Genomic DNA, 26,592 nt, shown 5'->3' on the forward strand with positions numbered 1-26,592 from the left:
GTCTGTAACCACTCTTCTAAAATTAAATGTGCAACTGTATATTTACTAACTTTCCCCTCTGACCTAGGTACAGAAGTGTAATTGTCATTTGAAGTATGCCGATTACGGTCATACAAATACATTCATTAGATTGTAATATTTACTGTAGTGCCCACAACTATGACTAAAACAAACAGGAAATCAGACTTACATCCTGTGTAAGCGAGACCTGAATGAGGCACTGTTTATAGTACTCCATTCTGCAAAGATATGTGCTAAAGTGTCTACAACCTATAATCAGGCTGTTGGGCTAGGAGGTGAAAGGCAATAGAACCAGTCAAGAACAAAACCATCTGATATGAAGCATAGCCAGGTTTATATTTATAAAACTACCGCTATTTTAGTTCGTGTATGAACTACAGTGTATATATTTGTGCAATGGTAGCCTAGTAAATGTTTGTTCTCTGCCTCAATGTAAACATAAAAAAAGATGCTTAGGGAGTCCTTTCAAACTCTACACAGAATTTACTCAATCGCAGACAAAAGTTACATCTGGTCTAAGTTTCATATTTATGCACACAAGTGCAGGTATTCACAATTGGATGCAAAACTCAGAATATATTTATAGGGCCCTCTTGTGGCTATAAATGAGAGAACCATAACTTGAACATCAACCGTGTCACATTTCAGAGATTTGGTACACACAAAAAGAGCTGCTGTAGAAATAGGACAATTTTATTGTTAAGTTGAGACATATTGAGTGGAATGCAGGGACTTGCATATCCTCCCTCCAAAATAAGACACAGCGACAAACTTTAAAGAATCAGGGAAGGTTGCGACACATGACCATCTTCCAGGCACGTTTCATACCACTGGGCTAGAAGGGACATGTCACTGAGGACCATGGATGAGGTGGTGTGGACAGCATGCTAGTAAACCAAAGATGATTCTGTAGAGGATCCAATCAAGTAGAGGGGAGTGCAGCACTGGGACTCCATGGCAATCAAACTGGGAGGATTTTAGGAAAGCTAGCTGTGAGAGGACATTTGACAGGCCATCGACACAATAGACTAAGTCAAAGGGATGGTAGATTCAGAGTAATATTTATAATATACGGCTCTGGGTAGATTAGTTCAGATCATTTGTACGATGTAATTTAAAGTTATGAGTGGAAAAACAAGGGTGCTTTGGATCCTACACTACTTTGGTGTATAGCAGCATCTTATTCACCCATGGAAGTTTGTGCTTGGCTAAGATGAATGTAAATCCAGTTGATTAAATTGCTTGTCCTCTCAGAGCAATAAATCCCCAGTATTGTGATTGCTGTGGTGGTTATAATAGTGCTAAAATGTTCCATCCTTCTCATGACATTCCAAACAGCTCTTCCCCTAAATTAACACAATTACAACTTCTTCATATCACAGGACTCTGTCACTGCGCTGAATTTGCCAGACAATGCCAAGGTAAATACAAAATCAGTGATGCAGTAAATTGACTTACTATATGTAGTTTACCATAGATCAATCCTAAGGCTCCCTCTTCCCCACACACTGCCCAGACTTCAGAACCTTATCATGGACCTTTCCACACTCTCAATCCGCCATTATTTCACCAGTCCATAGTTAGTCGGAGGAGAGTGTGTGAAGGTGGACACCCGTTCCCTCACCCCCTCCATGGCCCATGCATTGGCTGGTCACAGGGAGGGGCGGTTAGGTCAGGGTGTGTGGGTCTCACTGGGGCAGCTGGAGGAGTGTGCCCTGGCCGGCAGGCAGGTAGGTGATGTTGCGGGAGCGGGACAGCTGGAAGGCGATGTCCTCGGCAGCCTCCAGCTTACGCAGCTCTACCAGGCCATCTCCAGCCTCCTGCAGGGAGTTAGCAATGAGCAGGGCGGCCTGAGAGTCACCCTCCGCTGAGATGATGGCTGCCTGTTTCTGTTGCTCGGCCTGGGGGAAGTAGAGAAGAAACACACTGTTGACTTCTATTCATCCTTTATAAAAGGTGTGCAAGGTCAGAATCACTTGGTTGTTCAGGGTCACTTCTAGCTTCAAATGTATTAAATGCATGTTCATCATTCTTATCACCTTAAAGAATAAATCTGTCAATGTCTCAAACAAACCCTTTCATCCTTCTTACCTTCTCCACGACAAACCTGGCCCTCTCGGCCTCCTGCTGAGCCACCTGCTTCATCTCAACAGCCTCTGTGAACTCCTTACCGAACGTCAAGTGTGTCTGAGGAAGAAGGAACATGATGTCTTCAATTAAAAACACAGAACATGTACAAGTAACGACCAGAACCACTGGGTAAAACACTGTTGCTTCCTTACTCATTAGAACAATATGAAACGTTAACAATATTTTTCTGCGCACTCACAAGATATTATAAAATCATAGGAATTAGTTGTTTTGAGTATTATTCCTTTAAACAGCAGCTCACCAGTGAGACGTCATCCAGGATGAGGCCGAAGGTGTTGGCTCTTTCTGTCAGGTCGTCACTGACCTGCCGAGACACCAGCTCTCTCTGGGTGATGAGCTCACCGGCATCAAACCGGGCCTGTGAGGTGCACACAAACACACCCATATAAACACAAACGCAGATAAAATAAAAAACAGGATAGCATAGACTTCACTGCAACCCAATGCCACTCAGACTTTTTTTTATGACAAGGCCTCAGAGGTGGAAACACAAGTCTGTTTTTACCCCCAAACACCAGGGTAAAACCTTAATGGAAATGCGGCATTAGTCTAACACTCACCACCACGGACTTGAGGACCTCTGTGGTGATGGACGGCAGTACCCTCTCGTCGTAGTCCTCGCCGATGCTGGTGAAGATGCGTGGGAGCTGGCTAGTCACTGGCCGGAAGAGGATGCGCAGTGTGATGTTTACATTCTGCAGATCTGTGTGTGTGGGGGAGGGGGGGGGGGGGGTAAAAGCTTTTAGTATGTCAGAGAAAGACTAAGTGTGAAGGCTAATATGCCGGTCCTCGTGACTCATGTTAGTTACCTTTGCTGCCTGTGATGACAGGCACGTTGCGTGGACGAGAACGACAGTCAAAGATGATAGGCTTCTGTACCCAGGGAATGAGGAAGTGGGTTCCCTCGCCAACTACGGCGTCTTGCACTCCCCGGAACCTGTCAAATATAACTGCCCGATGACCTGCGTCAACTGAAACATTAAGAAATATTAGGCCAATTCAGGTTTGTAGTGTTATGGAATTCACAACTTTAAGTCTTATGTCATTCCTAATATTGCAGCAGGTGGCCTAGTGGTTAGAGCATTGGACTAGTAATCGGAAGGTTACAAGATCAAATCCCCGAGCAGACAAGGTAAAAATCTGTTCTTATGCCACTGAACAAGGCAGTTATAAACAAATTCTTATTTTCAATGAATAAGAATTTGTGGGTTAACGGACTTGCCTAGTTACATAAAGGCTTCATATAAAATCAAAACCCAGGTGTTTCCATGATATCAAGATCAACTGATCCATTTACAGAGCTCAATGTCTCACCATTGAAGAGGGCGGAGTTCACAACACCTCCACCAACGGCGAGGGCCAGCCCCAACTTCCCGATGGATTCAAATAGTTTCGCCATGTCTGCGGCCCTGAAAGAAAATGTATTTAAGATTATAGCTCTTAATCATATTATTGAGTATGTGGTGGTATAATATATCTGCAAATAGGTAAGTAATCACTAAAGCTATCCAGAGCTCGGAGTTATTCCATTCTGACGTGATGGCCTTGGTCTGTCAATGATGCCAACGCTACATTAGCTAGCCAAGCAAGCAGACTTCGCAACAAAAAACGACTAAGACTATTTAACTAGCTATGTGAATTGAAACAGGACACGCAATGTCACACCTGGGCCTGTCATGCCAAACGACAGCATTTGTTACCCTGATCTAGAGCTATCATGACAATCTGTAGCTACATGCTCACGCAGCGACATGAACTTGCAAATCGGTCGCTCGTGTCATTGTTACTCAATGCGTACCTTCCCGGTTTACGGAATAATTACACATAACTAGTCACACAGCAATATCTGACTATTAGGGAGCTTTGTTAATTATATATTGATACATGTATATAGTCAGAACTACATTACCACTCACCTACTGTTTTGTCAGTTCTGTCTATGACCTCCAACAGAGCCAACGTTAGAACGCATGAATTATTTTTCTACAAAGCATGCGCGTCAACTTGTAACAAACTCCTCTCTGATTGGATAAGTAGTGCTCCGGGAACTTGTTTATCGATTCAATTCATTGGCTAGTGAGAATATCGCTGAGCATTCTGGTTGCTGAAGTCCACCAACTATGATAATAGTAATTTTACGATTTAATTAAGCAATAAGGCACAAGGGGGTGTGGTATATGGCCAATATACCACGGCTATTGGATGTTCTTAAACACGACCCAACGCGTAGTGCCTGAATACAGTCCTTAGCCGTGTTATATTGGCCATATACTACAACCCCAGAGGTGCCTTATTGCTATTATAAACTGGTTACCAACGTAATTAGAGCAGTAAAAATACATGTTTTGTCATACTCGTGGTATACTGTCAGCCAATCAGCATTCCGGGCTCGAACCACACCGTTTATAATGATAATTATATATTTCTGTCATTTGAACAGGGTTGAATCATAGAGTTTCTAACCCCCGAGGGGCCACATCGCAAGACTTGCGGAAGACTTGTGAAACAGACCATGCAGACCGGGCCAAGGTTTGAGAAGTCAATGAGAGAAGTGAACAATTATTCGTTAGTTGTTAATTTTCTCAAAATGTAAAGGCACAACCTATATTTGAGTCAATGTCTTAAGTAGTTGAACATGTTATTACTCCAACCTCGTGAAACTGACAAACTAACACGTTTTAATGTTATATCGAAGGAATGCCTTTGATTTGACGGTCTGCACAAGCGCAGATCAGCGGGAGACAACCCGTTAGACCCGATGATGTGCTTCTGCGCATGAGTTAGGTAGCCATTGTCGCCATGACATCGCCTACAAGTGTCATCGGGGATTTCTATTGGAGAAGCATCTCTTTGGCGAGAATAATGTCTAGGCAGATGTTTGACTGTTTCTTCTTAATTTTTCAACTTTTGAGAGGTTAGTGAGACATATTGTGAAAATAAAGTTGAACTTACTGTTGAACTTACTTCAGTGGCTGGCTTCACACACACACACACACACACACACACACACACACACACACACACACACACACACACACACACAAGATTTGGCATGGGTCCCCAGATCCTCAAAAAGTTCTACAGCTGCACCACTGAGAGCATCCTGACCGGTTGCATCACAGCCGCCTAGTATGGCAACTGCTTGGCATCTGACCATAAGGTGCTACAGAGGGTAGTGCGTACAGCCCGGTACAACACTGGGGCCAAGCTTCCTGACATCCAGGACCTACATACTAGGTGGTGTCAGAGGAAGGCCCAAAAAATGGTCATTACTTTAGTCACCCTAGTCATGGACTGTTCTTTCTGCTACCGCACGGCAAGTGGTACCAGAGCGCCAAGTCAAGGACCAAATAGCTACTTAACAGCTTTTACCCCCTAAGTCATAAGACTGCTGAACAATTAGCACCCCCCCCCCCCCCCCCCCCCCCCCTTGTTTTTACACTGCTGCTACTCACTGTTTATTATGTACGCATAGCCATTTTTACCATAACGGCTTACCCCCGGCCAAACCTTCCCCTAACCGTAACCCTAAAACTAACCCTAGCTCCTAACACACACACACACACACACACGCACGCACAATTTGTTGAAAGACAAATGGACAAATGTATTTCATTATTGGCCAATTCTAATCTAGGTCTTCAGTTGACCAATGCACTGATTCATTTTTGGACCTGTGAACCTGGCCTTATGTTAGCCCCCTGGCGTTTGAAATGAAGAACAACAACAATCTTAACCCTCCAGTTCCCACTTCATTTAGTTTCACTTTCCATCCATGTTTTGAACAACATGCAAGGGAAGCACGTCCACGTCTTTGGTGCGAGACGAGAGATATGAGAGGCTTCTAAAAAGGTACGGTAAGGATATTTGCGTTGATATCATTGTGAAAAAAGGCAATGCCTTGAAGAGCTCTACTTTGAGGTTATTTTAGATTGTGTCTTTGGATTTGTGCACTTCCTTGAAGTTTCATTTTCTCAGTCTCGTCGTCCGCACACTTACCCATTCCTTTTCACAGATGTGATCTGATGGTCAAAGTGATCGTTTCTTTTATAGAGCGGGAAGGGAATGGATAACTATGCGCACTCATCTAGCGTTTATTTCTGAAACAGTGGATGAAAGTGATTTGACGCATACTGTGCCTACTACTGGTCGATTGCTCTTTGTGGACTCCATTTGAACCTCGAGCAGTCAGTGCGCATGTCATGTGAACAGTTCGCACATCTCTCTTTACAGTATACTATCAACATCAACCGTACCTCAAGCCGTTTCCATAGCATTGACCAACGTTGACACAACAGTTAACAAAACGACGTTTATGTTGGTGAAGTTTCCTGGCAACGTCCAGCAGAGGGTGTAATTTGATCAAATATCCAGATAACCCCCCACAAAAAAATATTATGTTGGCCTATTACGTGTCAATGACAAATTTATTGACAATTTACGATCAGTGGTTATTGTTGAAGGGAGACTTGGCTTGGTATACCCACCTATATATTCCTCCTGTATGTCAGTAACCCAGTTTTGCCCAGCAGATGGCGGAGCAGTGCAGGACAGTAAGGGTGAGTGGCCTGCCCACTGATATGAAGGAGGACCGGCTGACAGACAAGCTATACATCTACTTCCTGAGGGCCAGGAATGGAGGAGGGGAAATAGCACATGTCACCATTGTCAAGGCAACACCCGGCTCTGCCCTCATCACCTTTGAGGACATTGGAGGTCAGTAGGTGTGCGTGTGTGTGTGTGTATATATAATGTGTCTGAGGCTCCCGGGAGGGGAGGGCTGGTGGGGTGCGTAGGGGATGGAATGTGAATGAGAAGAGATCAGGAGACTGGAGACTTGATGGTGGTAAATGGACTATTTCACCATAACGTAGAGGCATAAAGTAACTACCGTACATCGTTGCCACTGCGAAGTTCCTTCTCAGTAGATTTCCATCTGGCTCGTTGACCATAGCCACTCTTTTTAAACGTCATTTTGCATCCATTTGCAAATTAACGGTGAAATGCAAAGTATTATGCTTCGTGTCCTGCCACCATCGATTAGCGGTGGGCTCGGGGGTTGGCATACATTTCAAGGAGAGGCCAGGGGCAGGAGTGCTTAGTAACGGTGTTTCTCTGACTGAGATTGATTGAGCTCTTGTACTCTGGTGACCCCACACAGTGGCAAGGAGCGTGCTTCAACATGGCCGACACATTCTGACGGTGGACGGGAAGAAGTATGAACTCACCTTGAGTGAACCTCACAAAGACCTGAACCCAAATAAGGTATGTTGTTGACACAATATTGGGAGAAAGTGACACATTTTTGATTAGACTTACATGCTCTCCCTCTTTCTCCCCCTCTCTCTCTCCCGTTCAGGTCATATTGAGCATGTCTGTTACTTTGGACTACAGCCAGCTACCTGGAGGAAAGGCAGCATTGACCAGCCTTGACAGGAGTCATGATCTCCAGATCCGCTATAACAACCCAGAGCAGCTCTGCACCTTGCAGGGCCTCTACTCCCAGGTCCAGGCTGCACTGGCCCAAATACTGGGGCTCCCTGGGGTCCTGGCCTCCACAGATACACCCCCAGCTGGGGCCAATGGTGTTCTGGGAGTCCTCACTAGAGGCACTAGGGGCCAAGTGAAAAGGACTCATACCCAGGAGGCAGCAGACCATCACAGGAGAGGTGATGAGCAAAGTGATCGAGGCTCAGGCCCACTTAGGGACTTTACGTCTGGAGGTCAGGGCTGGGAGGGGGAGGGGACAGCCCAGGCAGAGGGGGGTGCTGTGAGTCTGTCTGAGGAACCCCCCATGGTGGAAGAGGACCTCTCCCTGATCATGGATGCAGACTTGTTCCACTACCTGCAGTGGCACTGTGGAGGGGAGTACCAGGAGATCCTCACCCATCATGGGGTAGAGGTGGTGGACGTGACCGCTGAGGGGCTGACCACCCTGTTCCTACAGAGAGTACCCGGGGTGGGGGACATTGGGCAGGAGAGTCTGAGTGGGGCTCGTGCGGACCTGAGCCGGCTCTACCAGGAGAACGAGTCCAGGCTCCGGCGAGCCCAGCTGCCCAAGAGTGTCCTCTCTCCCAGCGGAGGCCTGTCCAGGGCCATGGAGGGCCTGCGGGTCAGGCTGCCCAAGCTGCTGCTCAGTGAGGATGACAGGAACATCTACATAGTTGGCAACAGCAGCGATGTGTCCGAAGCCAAACAGTTCCTCCTCCTGGGGGAGAGAGAGGAGGCGGTGGAGGATGTAGCCAGCTTGTTACCATCTCTCTCATCCACATCTGGTTCCTCCAAGCCAGGGGAAGAGGAGAGACTCACACCCACTCTCTCCTCCACAGCAGGAACACCCCTGGACGCCAGGGTAGATAAGCTGCTGAAGCAATATGAGACAGAGAGGAGGACGGAGGGGGCCCGAGGGTATAAGTTTGCCCCCCGCTTCAAGGCATTAGGGCCGGCTGGGCTAGGGACCAGACCTAGGGACACAGTGATGGTAGGGGACACATCTCCAAGTGTACGACCAGGTTTTGGACCCATGTTAGGCCATGACCTGTTTGGCTCAGACAGAGCAGGGTCAGGTGTTGGGGGACTCTACAGGCAAGGTACACAGGGTAGTGGAGAGGATATCCTGTTCAAGAGAGGTGACCCTCTGTTCACCCCTTCCTCTATGGAGAATGGACTCTTCCTGAGCTCATCACCAACAGACCTTGTGCAGCAGGGTGAGACAGCCCCATTCACCTCAACTCTGAACACCTTGTCAGGGGGCACCACCATCTCAACCTCCGGGTCAGGGTCCACCCTAAAGCGGGCCAGTAGTTTCTCTGGGCGGGCCAGGTCCAAGGTCCAGGACCCAGGACAGAGTGAAGCTGAGAAAGCCACAACCAGAGCCAGGCGGTCCAATAGCTTGGACAGGAGAAATGCCTACAGTGCAGAGCTAACCGTCTCCATGGTGATATGGAATTACATGAAGGAGGCCTACGCCACCCGTATACAGGACATGACCTCTGACCTGCAGATGAGGGAGAGCCAATCAGACAAAAGTAGTGACATCACTGTCATCCTTAGGGGGGCGGAGTCATCTGTGCTGCACACCTGTCAGTTGGAGATGCAGAGGCTGGTTGCCATGGTGAAGACAGACTTCTGTTTGCAGGAGTTGCGTCTGGCTGAGTTAGGCGTGTCTGACCCAGCAGATGAGACTTTAGAGGTGTGCTGTGCTGAGGTGAGGCAACGGTTCAAGAAGGTCTCCATCCAGACAATGAGAGGTAGTGTGTTTCTGATCGGCCCCAAGCAGCTGTGCTCCCAAGTGGGTGCAGCACTGAGGGAGGTGTTCCCTGGGGAGACTGGCCAGAGGGGGGGACAAGAGGACTTCTCTGTCCCGTCTACCTCCACTTTCAATCAGTCCAGTCCATTTCAGGTGAATGGGGTCCAGAACTCCACACAATTTCAGACCAATAGCCCTCAGTGGATGTCTGAGACTCAGCGAGGGGGAGAGGAGGGGCCTGGTGCCAACAGGAAGAAGAATGACGTCCAAAGGAGTGATTCTTCCAAGAGGATGAGGAACAGCGAATCAGAACACAAGAACACAGTTGTTAGCCAATCACCAGCGAGGAAAGACCCTGTCATAAAGGAGAAAGTGGAGAGGGGAGGGACCATGGAGGCAGACGGGAGCAAGACTGACACATTTCTCAGCCATTCAGCGATAGGCAACGGAGGAAGGCCCGGAGCAGTGAATGGTGGCGGTACCAATCAAGACATGGTCGCGCCCCCAAAAGAAAGCAACATGAGATCCGGAGTGACCCAGAAGGACAACAACAGACAGTTTAGTGGAGCAGAGAACCAGGAGAGGCCCGGGTCAGGGGGAGCTCTGACACGTCACGACCCGGGAAGGTCTAGTCTGTCTGGGGCACGGACACAGATCTGTGTGTGTGGGGAGAGTGGGGCGTCAGTGACGAGGACAGGGTGTGGGATGACCCTGTGCCCACAGTGCCTTCTCAAAGCCCACGTCCAATGCAGGGTTTGCCCCAAGGCTGAGGTGGCAGTTCCACAGGGCGTCCAGGGTAACATGAGCTACTCTGAGATGCCCTTCAGCCTGCCAGGCCATGGCAGAGACGCCATCGTTAAGATCACCTACTGCATCCCAGATGGCATTCAGGGGGTAAGGGCAGGACTTCTCTACCAGGCTATCTGATGGGCCAAATACTGTTGACATTCTAAATGTGTCATGTCATTCATGTGTTATTTTTTTCAACTGTCCAAATGCTCTCTTGGCATTATTAAATCAGCTTATATTCAGATGTTAAGTTTAAGTATCCCTTGTCAGTAATGTCTTGCTTTGCATTTCTAAGTTCTGTCATGTTTAACTCCTAACACTGTCTGTTGGCTATTGCAGTCTGGAACACACCCCATTATCTGCCACCTGTCCCTCTCTTGTTGTAGGAGGGCCACCCCTCGCCTGGCTCTGGGTTTCGTGGGGGAGTATTTGAGGCCTACCTTCCCCTATGTGAGAGGACCAGAAAACTCCTACCGCGGCTGGAGAAAGCCTTCAGGCTAGGCCTCACCTTCACTGTGACGGGCAGGGAGCCAGCGGCCAGGGTCAGCTGGGACAGCATCCCCCACAAGACCAGCCTGCAGGGGGGCAAGTCTGGGTGAGTACTGGAGTCACAGTACCCATTAGTGGCTCTCGACTGAAATAGCAACAGTAAAGAGCAGAAAGTCGGGGGTCAATGTTATGTGCTGGACGTTTTGTTACCTAGATTGTGTCCCAAATGCCATATTCCCTTTATATTGCACTACTTTTGGGAATATGGTGCCATTAAGGATGTAACCTATGTAATAAAAGCCCTATAGAGCTCTGGTCAAAAGCAGTGCACTATGTAGGATTAGGGTGCCATTTGAGATATACACCATAATGTAATTTTGTGTCCACACAGGAATGGTTATCCAGACTCCACCTATCTGAGTCGCCTGTCTGAAGTACTGAGGGCTCATGGGATTGAGGAGGCCCCTGCCAAGTCTCAAGTCACAAACAAAACCTGACAAAGATAGTCTTTTCTGTGTTTTTACGAAGGTGTTTGTGTCTATCCGGTGTTTAATCTGTACGCTAATGTCTTTTGCACTGTGTCCCTGGACTCCCTAGAAATCTTGGAACGCTTGTGTGAGTCTGTATAGTAATAAGCCAATGAGAGAAGTTATTTTGGTTCTTAAGAGTTTTTTTTTATAGTTGTGCTGTTGCTCATGCTTAAATCAGGACCAATTGATTTCCACAGATATTTTACGGATGATAGTGACAGGATATACTGAAAAGTGTTTGAGCTACTATTTTAATTGGACCAATACTAGTCCTGGCAGCTGTTGTTTATTTGATCTGTCCTGTGTTTTGAATCCCTAGAGACTTGACAGTAAACATTCCCGTCTTTATCTTACCCGTGCATATCTTTCCTGTACTCCCGCCACTGACAGCATTCGCATTCGTTATGTAAACACACTCAACACATGAGCCACAACATATCAAGTAATTGCAGTTCAATATTGTTTCCTCGCAGTAAAATCAATCAATTCTTTTTTTTTTCTTTCCGTTATGCTTTTTTATTAGTCGTGGAAAACATGTAAGGCATATGGTAACATTACACATTGAAGCGTTACAAGCTCTAGAGTCCATACTGTGGACAGCATGGCACCCACGTACGCAGTGAAACCCAGACAAGCACAGAAGCAGCATCAATTCAAAAGGGTTTAAAAAAAACAAAGTGGAGACAACTTAGTAGACGAGTGGAAAACGACACTGTGGACAGAAGGAGAGACGGAATGACAAAATCAACGTGTAGGTCGAATAGCTGTCTCACAGTAAACCGTGTGTGGAATCTGAGCTGTCTGGACGGGAAAGTGACAATGGACCTGTTTTTCATGAAACTTTCCCGTAGACGGGTTCAATGTGCATCTTGTTATGAGGCTGACTTGACAGTGCCAGATGAGGGAAGAGGAGGGGCTATGGGTGCAGTGAGGAGAGGCGAGGGGGGGCAGGAGCGGGTATAGGTGCAGTGATTTGGCTGCTGTTGGCACCATGATGATGAGGGTGGAAAGGGAAAGGGACTCCCTCTGCACAGAGACACTACTGAACAATACAGTGGAAGGAATAGTGAACTATACACACATGCCTTTTTTTCCGGGTCACCTACACACAGATCCTAGTGTACTATACACATCGTAACAAGCCAAATGCACCAGACACTCACAGCATTTCTATAGAGTTGTGGAATGTGTTGGTAGTTGGCACATGGCAACAATTTTTAGTGATTGCTAATGAAGAGCCAGAGACAGCCAGAAGCGGTTGGGTTGTTTTCTTTTAGGGGAGGGGTGGACGGGTGGGGGCTGTACGCCTCTGGATGTGGTAATAATCTCCAGACTGGGATTATCTTTCTAACTAGGAATACACTCCACCCAGCACTGCGATTGACATAAGACTGGGAAAGAGAATGATATAGTGTGTGTGTGTGAGAGAGAAAAACAAAGACAGACAAATGTACTCAAAGGCAGTCATTTCTGATCAAGAGTACAGGAGGCTGTTTGGAATGACCTGTGAGAAACCATGTGAAACAGAGATATTACTGCTGCCAATCAAATGAAACCCTTTTTTTTACTCCCAAGAAACAATCAGCACGTTATCTAGAACAATATAGCTGGGCGCTGTGATGTTTTCCAATGCATGAAATGCCTTAGTTTCTCGAAGGATCATCTCTGGTTTTAGAGCTCTTGCATAAGAATGTGTGTCTGGCTGGAAAAGCAATTCAAGCTGACATACAACGTAGATTCACCAAGCTGGAAAAGCAATCGGGCGCTAGGGGTTGGGAGGAGTGGGTTAGGGCTCAGGCACAGCCAACATCAGATTCATCCTCTCCTCTCTGACTCCCAGTTACACCCCACGCCCTAGCCACTCACTACACCCACCCACCCACCCACCCGTGTGCTGCAGCTGAGTTCATCTAAGAGACCTTTTGGTTCTATCAAACAGGAAGAAAAACATTGAATCAAATGACATAATATCTGCACCACATGCCATTGGATGCATGCAATTTAATTCCAGATGTTAATGTGATGTGTGTGTATGGTATGATGAGTGTGTGCATGGAGAGGGGAGAGGGCGGTGCTTTGGCTAACTGATAATTGACTAGAACCAAAGAGCTCTCGAGGTGCAATAGAGAATAATGGAATGTCTGAGACCAACAGGCTGTATGTGAACTGGGATCGGCTTTAGGACAGATATGTTGCATCTGGGACAGACCTAGAGCTGGGTTTCTATCTGTGCAGCTGTGCCATATGGCCTCGCTATGACATCCCCTACACATCTGCTAACTCACTCTCTCTCATCCCATACAAACCATTTGGAATCAGGCTAAGAGAAACAGGAAACCGGAGTATGGTGGTGTTCACAAAGCTAAACTAGAGAGAGGTGGATGAAAGAAATGCTCCATGATTCAATGATTCGCCTGGTCATGTATATTTTTTAAAGAATCCGTTTAAAAAAAAAAAAAATTATTTTTTGGGGTTGCAATTCTAAGAAGATTTGAGTTTGTTTGCTTTGCTGTGCAGCCTAATCATCCATGCACCTTGTCCATTCACTGTTATGGAGATTATATGGAATGAATGTAAACGCATAGGCCTGTCGACTGATGTGGGATCAGTTTGTTGTAGTAGATGTCTGAGGCCTGATAATACTCTTAACACATTTCGCTGATCTGAGACTAGCACAATGAGGAATTTGGATATGGAGGGAAGTGCCTCTCAATGAGATATTGTGTCTATGTGTGTGTGTGTGTGTGTGTGTGTGTGTGTGTGTGTTAGGATTGAGGCATGAGAGCAAGACCCCAACCAATCAGAAACAACTAGAACCTTTTGTAAACTGTAGCAAAACTCTATCAGCACCCATAAGCATTTGGGACAGAAATCATACACAGATTGTTTTTGTTTTTCTACAAGGTCATAGGAAAAGTACCCAGAAACATTTTTTCTTCTTCTCCTTTTCATTGAATGCACCGTTGTAGTCAAGGCATTGGCAGAAGAGTACATACAGTTTGGCACAAATGGTCAGGCCCAACAGAAAGGCTCATCACATTGAAAAGGAATGTAGTTAGGCAGGTCCCTGCGTAAAGAGTATGAACTTTGAACTTTAAACCCCTTGGAAAACAAAACAAAAAAACATTAAGTCAAACAACAACAAAAAAAAGATACCTATTAAGTAAAACATCCTTTTACTGAAGCATTAGCTTCTCACATGGCATTCAGAAAACAAAAGCACCGGTCCACGGGTTCACAGAAGGAGCCCAGCAGATCAGAAAATAACATTAACCAGAGCCTGACAGAACACAGTCACTCCCCACACCGGCATGGCACTCACACTCCGTCCCAGGCCCACTGCTGTCCCCGCTACACCGGGTCGTCACTTTCACAGCCATGGATGAATGAATGGTTTCATTTGAGCTGCCACCCAGGAGAAGCTGGCAGAAGTTAGAGGAGGAGATGAGTGTTTGTGTGTTGAGTGCATGCAAAAATGTCACTTCCACTGTACTTCCCGTGAGTTTCAGCAGATACAGTATGGTCTCTTTGAGTGGGGAAGGAGCGGAGCGGATTCAGAGACAGTGGGACTGGAGTGGGACTGCCATGCCTGGAAGTGCATTAAGATCAGCGAGCAGAGTGCAAAATACCTATACCAACTGTCCTCTTAACATTGGCCTCGTCATAGAAGGGGAGGAGAGAGAAAGAGAGAGAGAAACAAAGGATTAGAGCTAGACAGCTGTGAAGCAGATAAAGAGTGCAAGGAAGGGGAGGTTGTAATGGGGTTGAGGAGGTGGGAGTCTTTTCTTAACCTGACAAACGACCTGAGGACACAGACATCTTCACACAACAATGACTGACACACAACATGAGGGAGGTCACTCATGCTAACACAACAACTTCTTTACAAAGTCACTAGTCACCATCTGAGACTCTTCACAGACAGGCAGGCGGACAGACAAGTGTGTAAAGAGCATGGATTCTCACATATTTCCAAATGGGATAGTAGTGGGGTGTTTTTGAAGCCCGTACTGCAGGACTCCTGCTCATAACGGGTTTAGCTTCCGCCCATGGTTTATTATAGACAATTCATCTCTGACGTAAGAATGAATATCAGATTAATTCAATATCATTTAGAGGAGGACGTAAACAAAACCCCGCTTTATTGATACAAAGGAGTCGCCTATAATCAACTTCTGAAAACCAGTCTTGCTGTTCTAAATTATGTCCACAAGGGGCAGCAGTGCATTCATATGGGAGAGGCCAACTACTGATTGTGGCCCTAGGTGTGCCACCAGCACACAGACTATATGGGATTTGAATGTCCTCATAATATACCGATACAAATAGAAATATTTCCAGAGTATAGAAACCTGGATATTAGCCTGATTTTACTGCTCTGTACTACAGCTTTAATACTAAAGCCGAGGTTTCATTAGACAATTTACTGCTCACTCACACACTCACTCTCGATAGACCGAGAAATAGACCAGAGCGCCATCTCTGACGAGCCTGGTGCCTGTTGCTATGCCGACCACAGAGAGAGAGAGAGATGTAGAGAAAGGAGAAGGGGGAGGGACGGGTGAGAATGCACAGCAGCAGGAGTTTTTTTTACCCTTCTAAACTCCCCTGTTTCAGATCAGGGTGAACGACAGGCAAGCGGTCACTGTGAAAGGAGTGGAATGTCAGGGGAGCAACAGGGTCTGATATCAAGGAACTGGGTGGCATTCAACTCTATCTTACTCCGTTCACATGTCTTCGTGTCTCTACACAACACTGCCCCTTTGAACACATCGCCCTGTGTGTGTGTGTGTGTGTGTTTGTGCGCCTTGTTTGAAGAGAGACAATTTTCTCTCCTAATTGACACTGTGCACTGCTTGCCAACAGTTGGTTCATTAGAAACATCAGTGACTATAGAGCACTAAAACTAAGCCCTAATTTCTCCTTCCCTACTTAATACTGGACCAAATGGCTCATTAATTCTCTGTCTGGAGCTTCATCCTGTCACACACTATTGTCTGGTCTCTAGTGCGTCACCTCTAGGATTATGGGATTTGTAGTGTGGGCTCAGCTGTGAGGGCGGAGCTGTGTGATACTAGAAGTGCCATGGCATTTAAGGGACGTGCCACTAACCTTTCTTTATATACTTAAATAAAGAGTGGGTAGTGGTGATTGACAGGGGAGTTCTGTAACCACTGGCTTTGGAGTCAAGCATCACACAGCCATGCAAACATCTCCAGGCGAGCTGACAGCCAATCACAGACAAGCAAACACTGACTGACTCATGCACAGTGACATAACAAAACACTGGACCGTATGTGAGATGGTGGGTGGGTGTGGTTCTGTTTGTCTGTCTGTCTGTCTGTCTGTCTGTGGGTTTATACCATAGGGAGAGGGGGAGGGGTAACTCAATAGAGGGAGAGGGGAGGAAGGAGAGGTGACAGGTGGAAGTCAGGGCAGGGCAATTTAGCATAGTGGGAGTCGACATGGAGGGAGGAGGGGCACTGTGTGAGTTGGAACGGGGCGAATTATCGTTGTCAAGGCAACGGTGATGCACCCCAGGCCTGGGAATTACACCCACACTGTCCCTCTGTGTGTCTCTCTCTCGGACTCTCTCTCTGGGGTCTCAACAGGCAACACCTTCAGACAGTTATCACATGAGTCAAAGGAGAGTTTATCGTAGTGGTCATTTTCCCATGGTGGCGAGGTGAGGGCGGGAGCTGTTCTGTGAGCCCGGCTATCATTAAGGTGCCTTGGGATGAGGGAGCGTGAGGGATTCAGAAATAAGGTGACCCTTGCTTGAGTGGGAGAGGGGAGGAGGGGGAGGGGTGGGTAAAGGCCCAGGCCTGAGTATTCGCTGTCAGAGTGGACTGGGAAGGGGTCTGAGAGATGATGGTAGGGATGACAGAGTGACTGCTGTGCAATGTGTCTATAAAGCCCACCCCCATCCCCTGCTCTCCCAACTCCAATCCACACACACACCACACATCCCTTTCCCTCCCCCACCACATTTCCCCTGCCCTGTCACCCCCTCCCAAACCAAACCCCTGCTCCCAGGACAAGAGCTCCCCTATGGTCTGCCTGCCTGACTATCCATCCATCCATCAATCCCTCACTCTCACTTCTCTTCTTTCTTGGGCTCCTCCTTCTTCTCCTCTTTCTTCTCCTCATTTTTCTCCTCATTTTTCTCCTCCTTCTTCGGCTCTTCCTTCTTCTTCTCTTCTTTCTTGTCCTCCTTCTTGGAGTCATCCTTCTTCTTGTCGTCTTTCTTCTTGTCCTCCTTCTTCTTGTCCTCCTTCTTCTCCTCTTTCTTAGGCTCCTCTTTCTTCTCCTCCTCTGGCATAGGCTCGGTGATGAGGATCACCTTGCCGATGTTGTTTCTCTCCTGCATTCTCCGCATGGCATCGCCCACCTGGATAGAGAAGCAGAGGCAGAGAGAGAGATATGAATGAATGAATGATGGACAGTGGGAGAGGGGGAGGGAGAGTAGATATCCATCTACCATCATTTGTCCAGGACTGTTGGTTTGTCTTTCACACAAATATGCATACATAACCACATAAACCCCCCCCCCCCCCCCCCCCCCCCACACACACACACTAAATTTCTCTCCAAACCCATAGAAGACGATGATGCCAGGCACCACAAGCATAATTTGCCCAGTCTATCACTCCTTAAACATAAACTACAGGCATGTATCAGAACGTAGGAGAGTGAAATTTGTACAAACTTTAGTGGGAGGATGTATTAATAGCTGAGAGAGAGGGAGAAAGATGGAGAGGGAGAGGTCGTGTAAACATGAGCCTGAGTCAGTGCTTGACAGACAGAAAGCAAGAGCAAAAGCTTTAGATGGAGAATCCTGTAAACCGAGAGAAAGAACGAAGAAAAACTGGTGTAATTATGAATCATTATTCTGTGTTTAAAAATTCTAATGCATTGCTAAATTCTACATTTATTTTCATTTGAAAGAACTTCAGTTTAAAACTGTCTATGTCGTCCGCGTATGTTTAATTAAACCACAGGATAGATAACACGTAGGGGTCTCATTGAGAGCTGGACAATGTATTGATCATGTCACATTACCATCATTGACTGACTGGTTTCTAGGTGCCTGTCACAGTGTCACGTCAGAGGCCGGTCCCCAGGGTTGTGCCACAGCCAGGATTGATTGACCCATAGGTTTCTTCCTGTCCTGACTACCTGTCAATCATAGTGACAAAGGGGCAGATCCTAGACAGGCCAGTCCCACCCTATACCGACCGCTTGGCTCTGCCTAATGACTGTGTCTGTCTCTCCATCAGAGGAGGCTGGTGGGAGGAGCTATAGGAGGACGGGCTCTGTGTAATGGCTGGAATGGAATAAATGGAACATGGAGTGAAACATGGATTCCATGTGTTTGACGTGTTTGATGATGTTTCAGTTAATCCATTCCAGCCATTACAATGAGCCCATCCTCCTATAGCTCCTCCTATCAGCCTCCTCTGCCCTCCACCCCTCCCTTCTACCCCCACCCACTCCAGCCCTCGCAGGCAGGCAGACCACCTAACGACCAATGCCACGGCAACAGAGGGCCATCTCCTAGCAACCCAAAGCCTTGTCAAAGCTTGGCCCTGAGATACATACACACACACATACACACACAGGCATGGAAGAGGGGGAGTCATGTTGGAGTTAAGGAGGGAGAGGAAGAGAGGGAGGGAGCAACTGGTGATATTCAGATGGACAGAATGCTTAAAGATGCAGTCCGGGATCTTAAGCACTTACAAATTTGTAACATATTGTACGAATTGGAATAAAAGATGGCGCTGAAGAACATGGCTGACGTTTTACATTCTCCCAACCAATTGTGCTACTTTGTCATTTATTTTTGCGTTTTGTGTATTTTTTTTAACTTATTGTGTACATAATGTTGCTGCTACCGTCTGTTATGAGCAAAAATAACTTCTGGACATCAGAAAAGCGATTACTCACCGCGGACTGGAAGAAACGTTTTCCTTTAACGAGTCTGATGAGAAGGATATCCTGCTTTCACTGGAACAGGCCCAGATCCACACCTTTTGAATGAAGAAAAGATGCCGAAAAGGGGCCGCAGATCGGGCACCCTTCTGAGAATCCGGAGGCGAGCGAGTAAACTCCCACTGCCTTCCATTCTTCTTGCTAACGTGCAATCATTGGAAAATAAAATTGATGACCTACGATTAAGATTATCCTACCAACGGGACATTAAAAACTGTAACATCTTATGTTTCACCGAGACATGGCTGAACAACGATACGGACAGTGTAGAGCTAGCGGGATTTTTCATGCCCCAGCAGAACAGAGACGCTACCTCTGGTAAGACAAAGGGTGGGAGTGTGTGTCTTTTCGTCAATAACAGCAGGTGCGCGATATCTAATATTAAAGAAGTCTCGAGGTATTGCTCGCCTGAGGTAGAGTACCTTATGATAAGCTGTAGACCACACTATCGACTGTTTTCTCTGCTATCGCACGGCAAGCGGTACCAGAGCGCCAAGTCTAGGACCAAAAGGCTCCTCAACAGCTTCTACCCCCAAGCCATAAGACTGCTGAACAATTCATAAAATCGCCACCGGACAATTTACATTGACCCCCCCCCCCTCCCCTTTGTACACTGCTGCTACTCAGTGTTTGTTTGCTACCTATGCATAGTCACTTTGCCCCCACCTACATGTACAGATTACCTCAACTCGCCTGTAACCCTTGCACACTGACTCGGTACCAGTGCCCCCTGTATATAGCCTCGTTATTGTTATTCTTATCGTGTTACTTTTTATTTTAGTCTACTTGGTAAATATTTTCTTCTTCTTGAATTGCACTGTTGGTTAAGGGCTTGTAAGTAAGCATTTCACGGTAAAGTCTACACTTGAATTCGGCGTATGTGACAAATAAAGTTTGATTTGATACGAATTGCCCAAAAATGCTATATATGTACAGTGGGGGGAAAAAGTCCTTGATCCCCTGCTGATTTTGTATGTTTGTCCACTGATAAAGAAATGATCAGTCTATAATTTTAATGGTAGGTTTATTTGAACAGTGAGAGACAGAATAACAACAACAAAAAATCCAGAAAAACGCATGTCAAAAATGTTATAAATTGATTTGCATTTTAATGAGGGAAATAAGTATTTGACCCCTCTGCAAAACATGACTTAGTACTTGTTGGCAATCACAGAGGTCAGACATTTCTTGTAGTTGGCCACAAGGTTTGCACACATCTCAGGAGGGATTTTGTCCCACTCCTCTTTGCAGATCTTCTCCAAGTCATTAAGGTTTCGAGGCTGATGTTTGGCAACTCGAACCTTCAGCTCCCTCCACAGATTTTCTATGGGATTAAGGTCTGGAGAATGGCTAGGCCACTCCAGGACCTTAATGTGCTTCTTCTTGAGCCACTCCTTTGTTGCCTTGGCAGTGTGTTTTGGGTCATTGTCATGCTGGAATACCCAGCCACGATCCATTTTCAATGCCCTGGCTGAGGGAAGGAGGTTCTCACCCAAGATTTGACGGAACATGGCCCCGTCCATCGTACCTTTGATGCAGTGAAGTTGTCCTGTCCCCTTAGTAGAAAAAGACCCCCAAAGCATCATGTTTCCACCTCCATGTTTGACGGTGGGGATGGTATTCTTGGGGTCATAAGCAGCATTCCTCCTCCCCCAAACACGGTGAGTTGAGTTGATGCCAAAGAGCTCCATTTTGGTCTCATCTGACCACAACACTTTCACCCAGTTGTCCTCTGAATCATTCAGATGTTCATTGGCAAACTTCAGGCGGGCATGTATATGTGCTTTCTTGAGCAGGGGGACCTTGCGGGCGCTGCAAGATTTCAGTCCTTCACGGCGTAGTGGGTTACCAATTGTTTTCTTGATGACTATGGTCCCAGCTGCCTTGAGATCATTAACAAGATCCTCCCGTGTAGTTCTGGGCTGATTCCTCACTGTTCTCATGATCATTGCAACTTCGCGAGGTGAGATCTTGCATGGAGCCCCAGGCCGAGGGAGATTGACAGTTCTTTTGTGTTTCTTTCATTTGCGAATAATCGCACCAACTGTTGTCACCTTCTCACCAAGCTGCTTGGTGATGGTCTTGTAGCCCATTCCAGCCTTGTGTAGGTCTACAATCTTGTCCCTGACATCCTTGGAGAGCTCTTTGGTCTTGGCCAGGGTGGAGAGTTTGGAATCTGATTGATTGATTGCTTCTGTGGACAAGTGTCTTTTATACAGGTAACAAACTGAGATTAGGAGCACTCCCTTTTAGAGTGTGCTCCTAATCTCAGCTCGTTTCCTGTATAAAAGACACCTCGGAGCCAGACAATCTTTCCGATTGAGAGGGGGTCAAATACTTATTTCCCTCATTAAAATACAAATCAATTTATAACATTTTTGACATGCGTTTTTCTGATTTTTTGTTTGTTTTATTTCTGTCTCTCACTGTTCAAATAAACCTACCATTAAAATTATAGACTGATCATTTCTTTGTCAGTGGGCAAACGTACAAAATCAGCAGGGGATCAAATACTTTTTTCCCCCACTATATATATATATATATATATATATATATATATATATAGTATATACAGTGGGGGAAAAAAGTATTTGATCCCCTGCTGATTTTGTACGTTTCAATTTATCAATAATATATATTTTTTCAGGATGTAACATACCATGTAAAATGGTAGTACACAATTGTGCACAATTTCCAGGGAACCATTTTGACCTGTGAGCACTACTTTCAAAACTACTGGCTGATATTATACAAAAACTCTGGAACATCACTTTGATGAAAAACCTATGACGGGGAGGAGGAGAAGGAGGAGGAGGAGGTGGTGGAGGAGGAGGAGGTGAAGGAGGAGAGAGGACAGACTATGGAGGTGTGGTAATCAGGGGTGGGGACACCACGGATTTACAAGTGTAGCTTATGTGAATGAAACCACAATGAGCCCAATCCCTGAAGCAGCACTGCAATTGTTGTATGCACTCAAGCATCCAGCCTTCAATCACTCACTGCTCTGCTCTCTCCCTCTCTCTCTGAAAGTCTGCCTCTGCCATCTAACTCTGAGTGTGCTCACAGTGAGTGGCTCCCTACCTCCCTGCAGTGTATGCACTAATAATCACTAGAAGCACTGTCTGTCTGTCTGAGAACGGTAGACATCACAGCTAATATGCTCTACAGTACAAAGCCCTGACGGAGTTGCTCAAGATGAGGCACCAGCCTCTAATACATGCTGTGTTAACATGTTCAATGATTAATAGTGCAGACATGGAGCAGGACAGGATAGGTCAGAGAGGAGGGGGTTGATTGATGGAGTCAGGGTGTGGTGTCTGGGACCCCCGGGTCACATTAATCGATATACTGTCTTATTAATTCAAGTTTAAGAGCTGTTTTATGCTGATGATATGTAATAGAATTCACACCGAGAGGAATTGTAACAGCTATTGCGACACTTCCTGTTACAATCATCTTTCCTTGAACTCTATCCACCTCATTTCTCTATCCTTCTCTCATCTACCCTCTTCCATCCTCTACTCCTTCATCCCATTCTGTCTCTCGTTGTCATACACGGGGCCCCTCCCTAAGACAGAAGCACTGGCAGACCAACGGGGGTTACCATGACAACAGGAGAGAAAAGGAGAAAAAGATACACAGAGAGAAAGGGAGGGTGTGAGGTGGAGAAAGAGAGAGAACAGAGAGTAAGTGAATAAGCTGTGGATACAGACAGGGACCGAGAGAGAGAGAGAGAGAGAGAGAGACCGAGAGAGAGGCAGAAAGAGACAGAGAGAGAGAGAGACCGAGAGAGAGGCAGAAAGAGACAGAGAGAGAGAGAGACAGAGACAGAGACGGAGAGAGAGAGAGAGAGGGACAGAGAGAGAGAGAGACAGAGAGAGAGAGACAGAGAGAGAGAGAGAGAGAGACAGAGAGAGATAGAGTGAGACAGAGAGAGAGAGAGAGAGACAGAGAGAGAGAGACAGACAGAGAGAGACAGACAGAGAGACCGAGAGAGAGACAGAGAGAGACAGAGTGAGACAGAGAGAGAGAGAGAGAGACAGAGAGAGAGAGAGACAGACAGAGAGACAGAGAGAGAGACAGAGAGCGAGACAGAGAGAGGGAGACAGAGAGAGAGAAACACAGAGAGAGAGACATAGAGAGTGACATAGAGAGAGACATTAGAGAGAGAAACACTTCTCTCTGGCCAGTATCACAGGCCTAACCATTGACTGGACCTGGCATTAACCAATGAACATATCAGCCCCCTCTTTCTTCCCCCTCTCTCTCACCCTCCCTCTATCCCTCTTTCTGTCAATCTGATTCTGTCTTTCACTCAAAGAGACATCTGATGGAGGGAGAGACTCCCTTTTATTCACAGACACACATACGCATATACACAAATGCACACACACACACAGCCCCCCCCCCCCCACACACACACACACACACACATACACCCACCTGTTCGAGATGATAGGTGGAGTCGATGCGTGGTTTGATCTTGCCCTGTTTATAGAGGTCCAGGATGGTGGTCATGGCCTGCTGAATCACCTCCACCTCTCCGTCCAGGTAGCCCAGGTGGAAGCCACACACTGACTTGTTGTTCTGGATAAGGCTGAGTGTGTGGATGGAGAACTGGTGGTACCAGGTCTTAGCCACCGCCAGAAGGTTCTTCTTCTGGCCTGCTAGCATGTTAGCTGCACCTGCAAGGGGAGAGAGCGTAAAGGGTTAAAGGGTGTTGATGTGTTAAAATGGGTTGCCCGTGTGTGTGTGTGTGTGTGTGTGTGTGTGTGTGTGTGTGTGTGTGTGTGTGTGTGTGTGTGTGTGTGTGTGTGTGTGTACGTGTGTGTGTGTGTGTGTGTGTGTGTGTGTGTGTGTGTGTGTGTGTGTGTGTGTGTGTGTGTGGGTGTGTGTGTGTGTGTGTGAGAATGGGGCAGGGGTCCTGGGGTCGGTTTTATTCTCAATGTAGGGTCAGTTTGGGTCTGTGTATAATTGATTGACTGATCAGCCCTTGTTACCCAGTTCACTTCAGTCCACTTCCAAGTCTCATTATCTGCCCCATCTCCCTCTTTCTCCCTCTACCTCCCTCTCTGGCCTTACCTTCTCTGCCCTCAACGTTTTTCCACTGGGTCCCCCTCTTTTATCTCTCTTTTACATTATCTTTTTAGTATGTCCCATGTTCAGTGCCATTTTCCCGAAGGACAGTTCTACTGCCAGGCTGAGGTCCTTTCCCCATTCTGCCTCTCTTCCTTAATGCTCTGTCTCTCTCCCGTTCCCTCACTCTGTCCTCGTTTCTTCCTCCCAGCCTCACTTTCCACAAATCCCCTTTTCACTCTAAATCTCTGTTCTCATAACCCTCTCTGCCCTCCTCTCTCTCTCTCTCTCTCTCTCTCTCTCTCTCTCTCTCTCTCTCTCTCTCACTCTGTCTCATCCTCTCTCTTTCACTATCTCCCTCTCTCCTGTGGATGGGACACAAAGCGCGCTTAGAGAGAGGAGAGGGAGCTGGAGAGGTATTCAGTCTGCTACATTCAGACATTCCAGGTTCCGTGCGGATAGAACGGCCATTGTTCCGCCATGCATACTTCTGATAAACTGGTAGAGGAGCAGCAGGGAGGGAGGGGGAGTGTGGGCGGGGGGAGTGTTGGGGTGGGGGGTAGAGAAGGGTTCATCGGGTGAATGGATCAGGTTGGGACCACCATGCTGGGTAGTTGGGTAGTCTTTTTTGCAACATGCAGAAGGCAAGGCCCTGTTCTCCAGGCATGCCTCCCCAGCCCACTGTATCATGCATGCCATGCCCGCTGCAAATTGGCATCATCACAGAGAGAAACTACAGAGGCCTTCCCACGGACAACACACACACACACACACACTGAGGACATGGACCTCTGTAGGGAAGAAGTTGTGTACCCAGTTGTGTACCCAACCCATTGTGTATGTTTTGTGCACACTGTGCTATTTGTGTTTTAAACCACTGGTATTGATATGTGTTGAAATTAAGCAATGTATGATTGAGGTCTTTTGTCCTTCCTGTCTCACCGTAGGTGATGAGCTTGCCCATGGGCTTCAGCAGGTTGTAAGCCTTGTGGGTGTCTGAGCCTCCCAGAGGATCCAGCACAATATCCAGCCCTGTAGGAGAGGAGAGGAGAGGAGAGGAGAGGAGAGGAGAGGAGAGGAGAGGAGAGGAGAGGAGAGGAGAGGAGAGGAGAGGAGAGGAGAGGAGAGGGGGAAAGACAGAGAGAGGTAGTCAGTACAGTTCAATGTTGCTTGGTTGGTGGGTATCATATTAGAATGCGGGTGGTGTAAAGGGAGGAGGGCAGGCCGTGCTATGTTTATGCAGAGCAGCCCATACATATGCCAAACGACGGGAGGGGGAGAGAACGCTGGAATTCTACTCATTTTAATGTCACTGATAAGACAAGGAATAAACATAATCCTATCCGAGTTCCATTCCATTCCCAGGTAGTGATTTCTTGGAGAGAATAAATAACAAACTAAAGCTTGAGACCCAGACTCATCCAGGGTCTCTGCAACGTATTATATATCTTTGCTCATGCTGTCTCGCTCTTTCCCAATTATGTCTTTTTTTCAGTGAATGTGGTGCTCCTTAAAGTGGGTTAGTCCTCCTCTCCTCTCCTCTCCTCTCCTCTCCTCTCCTCGGTCTATTAGCTGATAGGCCCGTTGATTCACAAGGCTCTCAGCAGGACCCTGCCCTAACTGAGCCACAGTCACACAGACTGATAGACTCATTGATCCACGCCGCTAATTTGACATGATCTTCTGTCCAAAATATCAGTTATCCCCCCTCTCTCTGTTTCCCTCTCTTTCTCTCTGTCTCACTGCTGCTGCTGGGAGAGGTACTACCAAATGAGCTCCTGGTATAAAATCCTCCACCCTGCTTCTATGAAACCAGAGGTAAGTGAGTAAAGAGTGAGGAATTGGAGGACGTTCTGTTGTTTCGGTGATGAGTAATGAATTAAATGTGTCTTCGGGCAAAAACGGATCTTAAGTGCCCTGGCCTTGGGGATATGTTGGGGGATGTGATCCACACTGAGTCACGGGCTTCTCAAATACTTTGTCTGAGCGGAAGAGCACTTTTCTGTCGAGTGTTGATTACACTCGTGACCGTCTCAAAAACACCCCAGCTATCAGGGCTGAGAGTCGTGACACAGCGAAATGGAAACATCATGCAGATAACAAACAGCAGTTTGTTATCTGCAAATGGAAGACAAACACAACTTTACGAACACAACACTGCAACTACAGAGTATTCCTTAGGACCAACGGTTGCATGACCCAGGGCCCATTAGTCATCTCAGTATACTTATCTCATGGATCACATTGTGGAAATTATGGGTCACACCGTGCTTGTGTCCCAAATGGTGCCCT

General features: G+C 46.8%; 3 protein-coding genes across 5 annotated transcripts in view; 1 reads left to right on the plus strand and 2 right to left on the minus strand.

Moving 5' to 3' along the window:
• Window positions 1-693: 693 nt before the first annotated feature.
• Window positions 694-4,297, minus strand: LOC110538154 (prohibitin 1). The gene is made up of 7 exons (XM_021624785.3): window positions 4,089-4,297; window positions 3,487-3,581; window positions 2,982-3,143; window positions 2,733-2,875; window positions 2,414-2,530; window positions 2,113-2,208; window positions 694-1,922 (listed from the first exon to the last, which is right to left on the minus strand). Exons 2-7 carry the CDS (start codon window positions 3,569-3,571, stop codon window positions 1,710-1,712), a joined length of 816 nt encoding a protein of 271 aa, XP_021480460.1. The 5' UTR covers window positions 3,572-3,581; window positions 4,089-4,297; the 3' UTR covers window positions 694-1,709.
• Window positions 4,298-5,887: 1,590 nt separating this feature from the next.
• On the plus strand, window positions 5,888-11,582 carry LOC110538155 (uncharacterized). Of its 3 annotated transcripts, none has more exons than XM_036938215.2 (6): window positions 5,888-6,024; window positions 6,705-6,888; window positions 7,334-7,437; window positions 7,532-10,315; window positions 10,597-10,805; window positions 11,091-11,582. In XM_036938215.2, the coding sequence occupies exons 2-6, from the start codon at window positions 6,705-6,707 to the stop codon at window positions 11,194-11,196; spliced, it is 3,387 nt and encodes a 1,128-aa protein (XP_036794110.2). In that variant the 5' UTR covers window positions 5,888-6,024; the 3' UTR covers window positions 11,197-11,582. The 3 variants fall into 3 exon arrangements, with proteins under 3 accessions (XP_036794110.2, XP_036794111.2, XP_036794112.2); XM_036938216.2 differs by having other exon boundaries at window positions 5,931-6,029; XM_036938217.2 differs by having other exon boundaries at window positions 5,931-6,024; window positions 6,684-6,888.
• Window positions 11,583-11,718: 136 nt separating this feature from the next.
• LOC110538156 (NADPH-dependent quinone oxidoreductase VAT1) overlaps window positions 11,719-26,592 on the minus strand; it is a 42,000-nt gene continuing 27,126 nt past the window's right edge. The window contains exons 4-6 of the mRNA XM_036938218.2: window positions 25,243-25,332; window positions 23,668-23,909; window positions 11,719-17,620 (exon numbers count right to left, since the gene is read on the minus strand). Coding sequence (XP_036794113.1) covers window positions 17,327-17,620; window positions 23,668-23,909; window positions 25,243-25,332 — 626 coding nt within the window. The 3' untranslated portion in view covers window positions 11,719-17,326. The remainder of the gene's footprint in view (window positions 17,621-23,667; window positions 23,910-25,242; window positions 25,333-26,592) is intronic.

Source organism: Oncorhynchus mykiss, chromosome 12, assembly GCF_057628025.1.
Source record: "Oncorhynchus mykiss isolate SJ-2025 chromosome 12, ASM5762802v1, whole genome shotgun sequence".
NCBI lineage: Eukaryota > Metazoa > Chordata > Actinopteri > Salmoniformes > Salmonidae > Oncorhynchus > Oncorhynchus mykiss.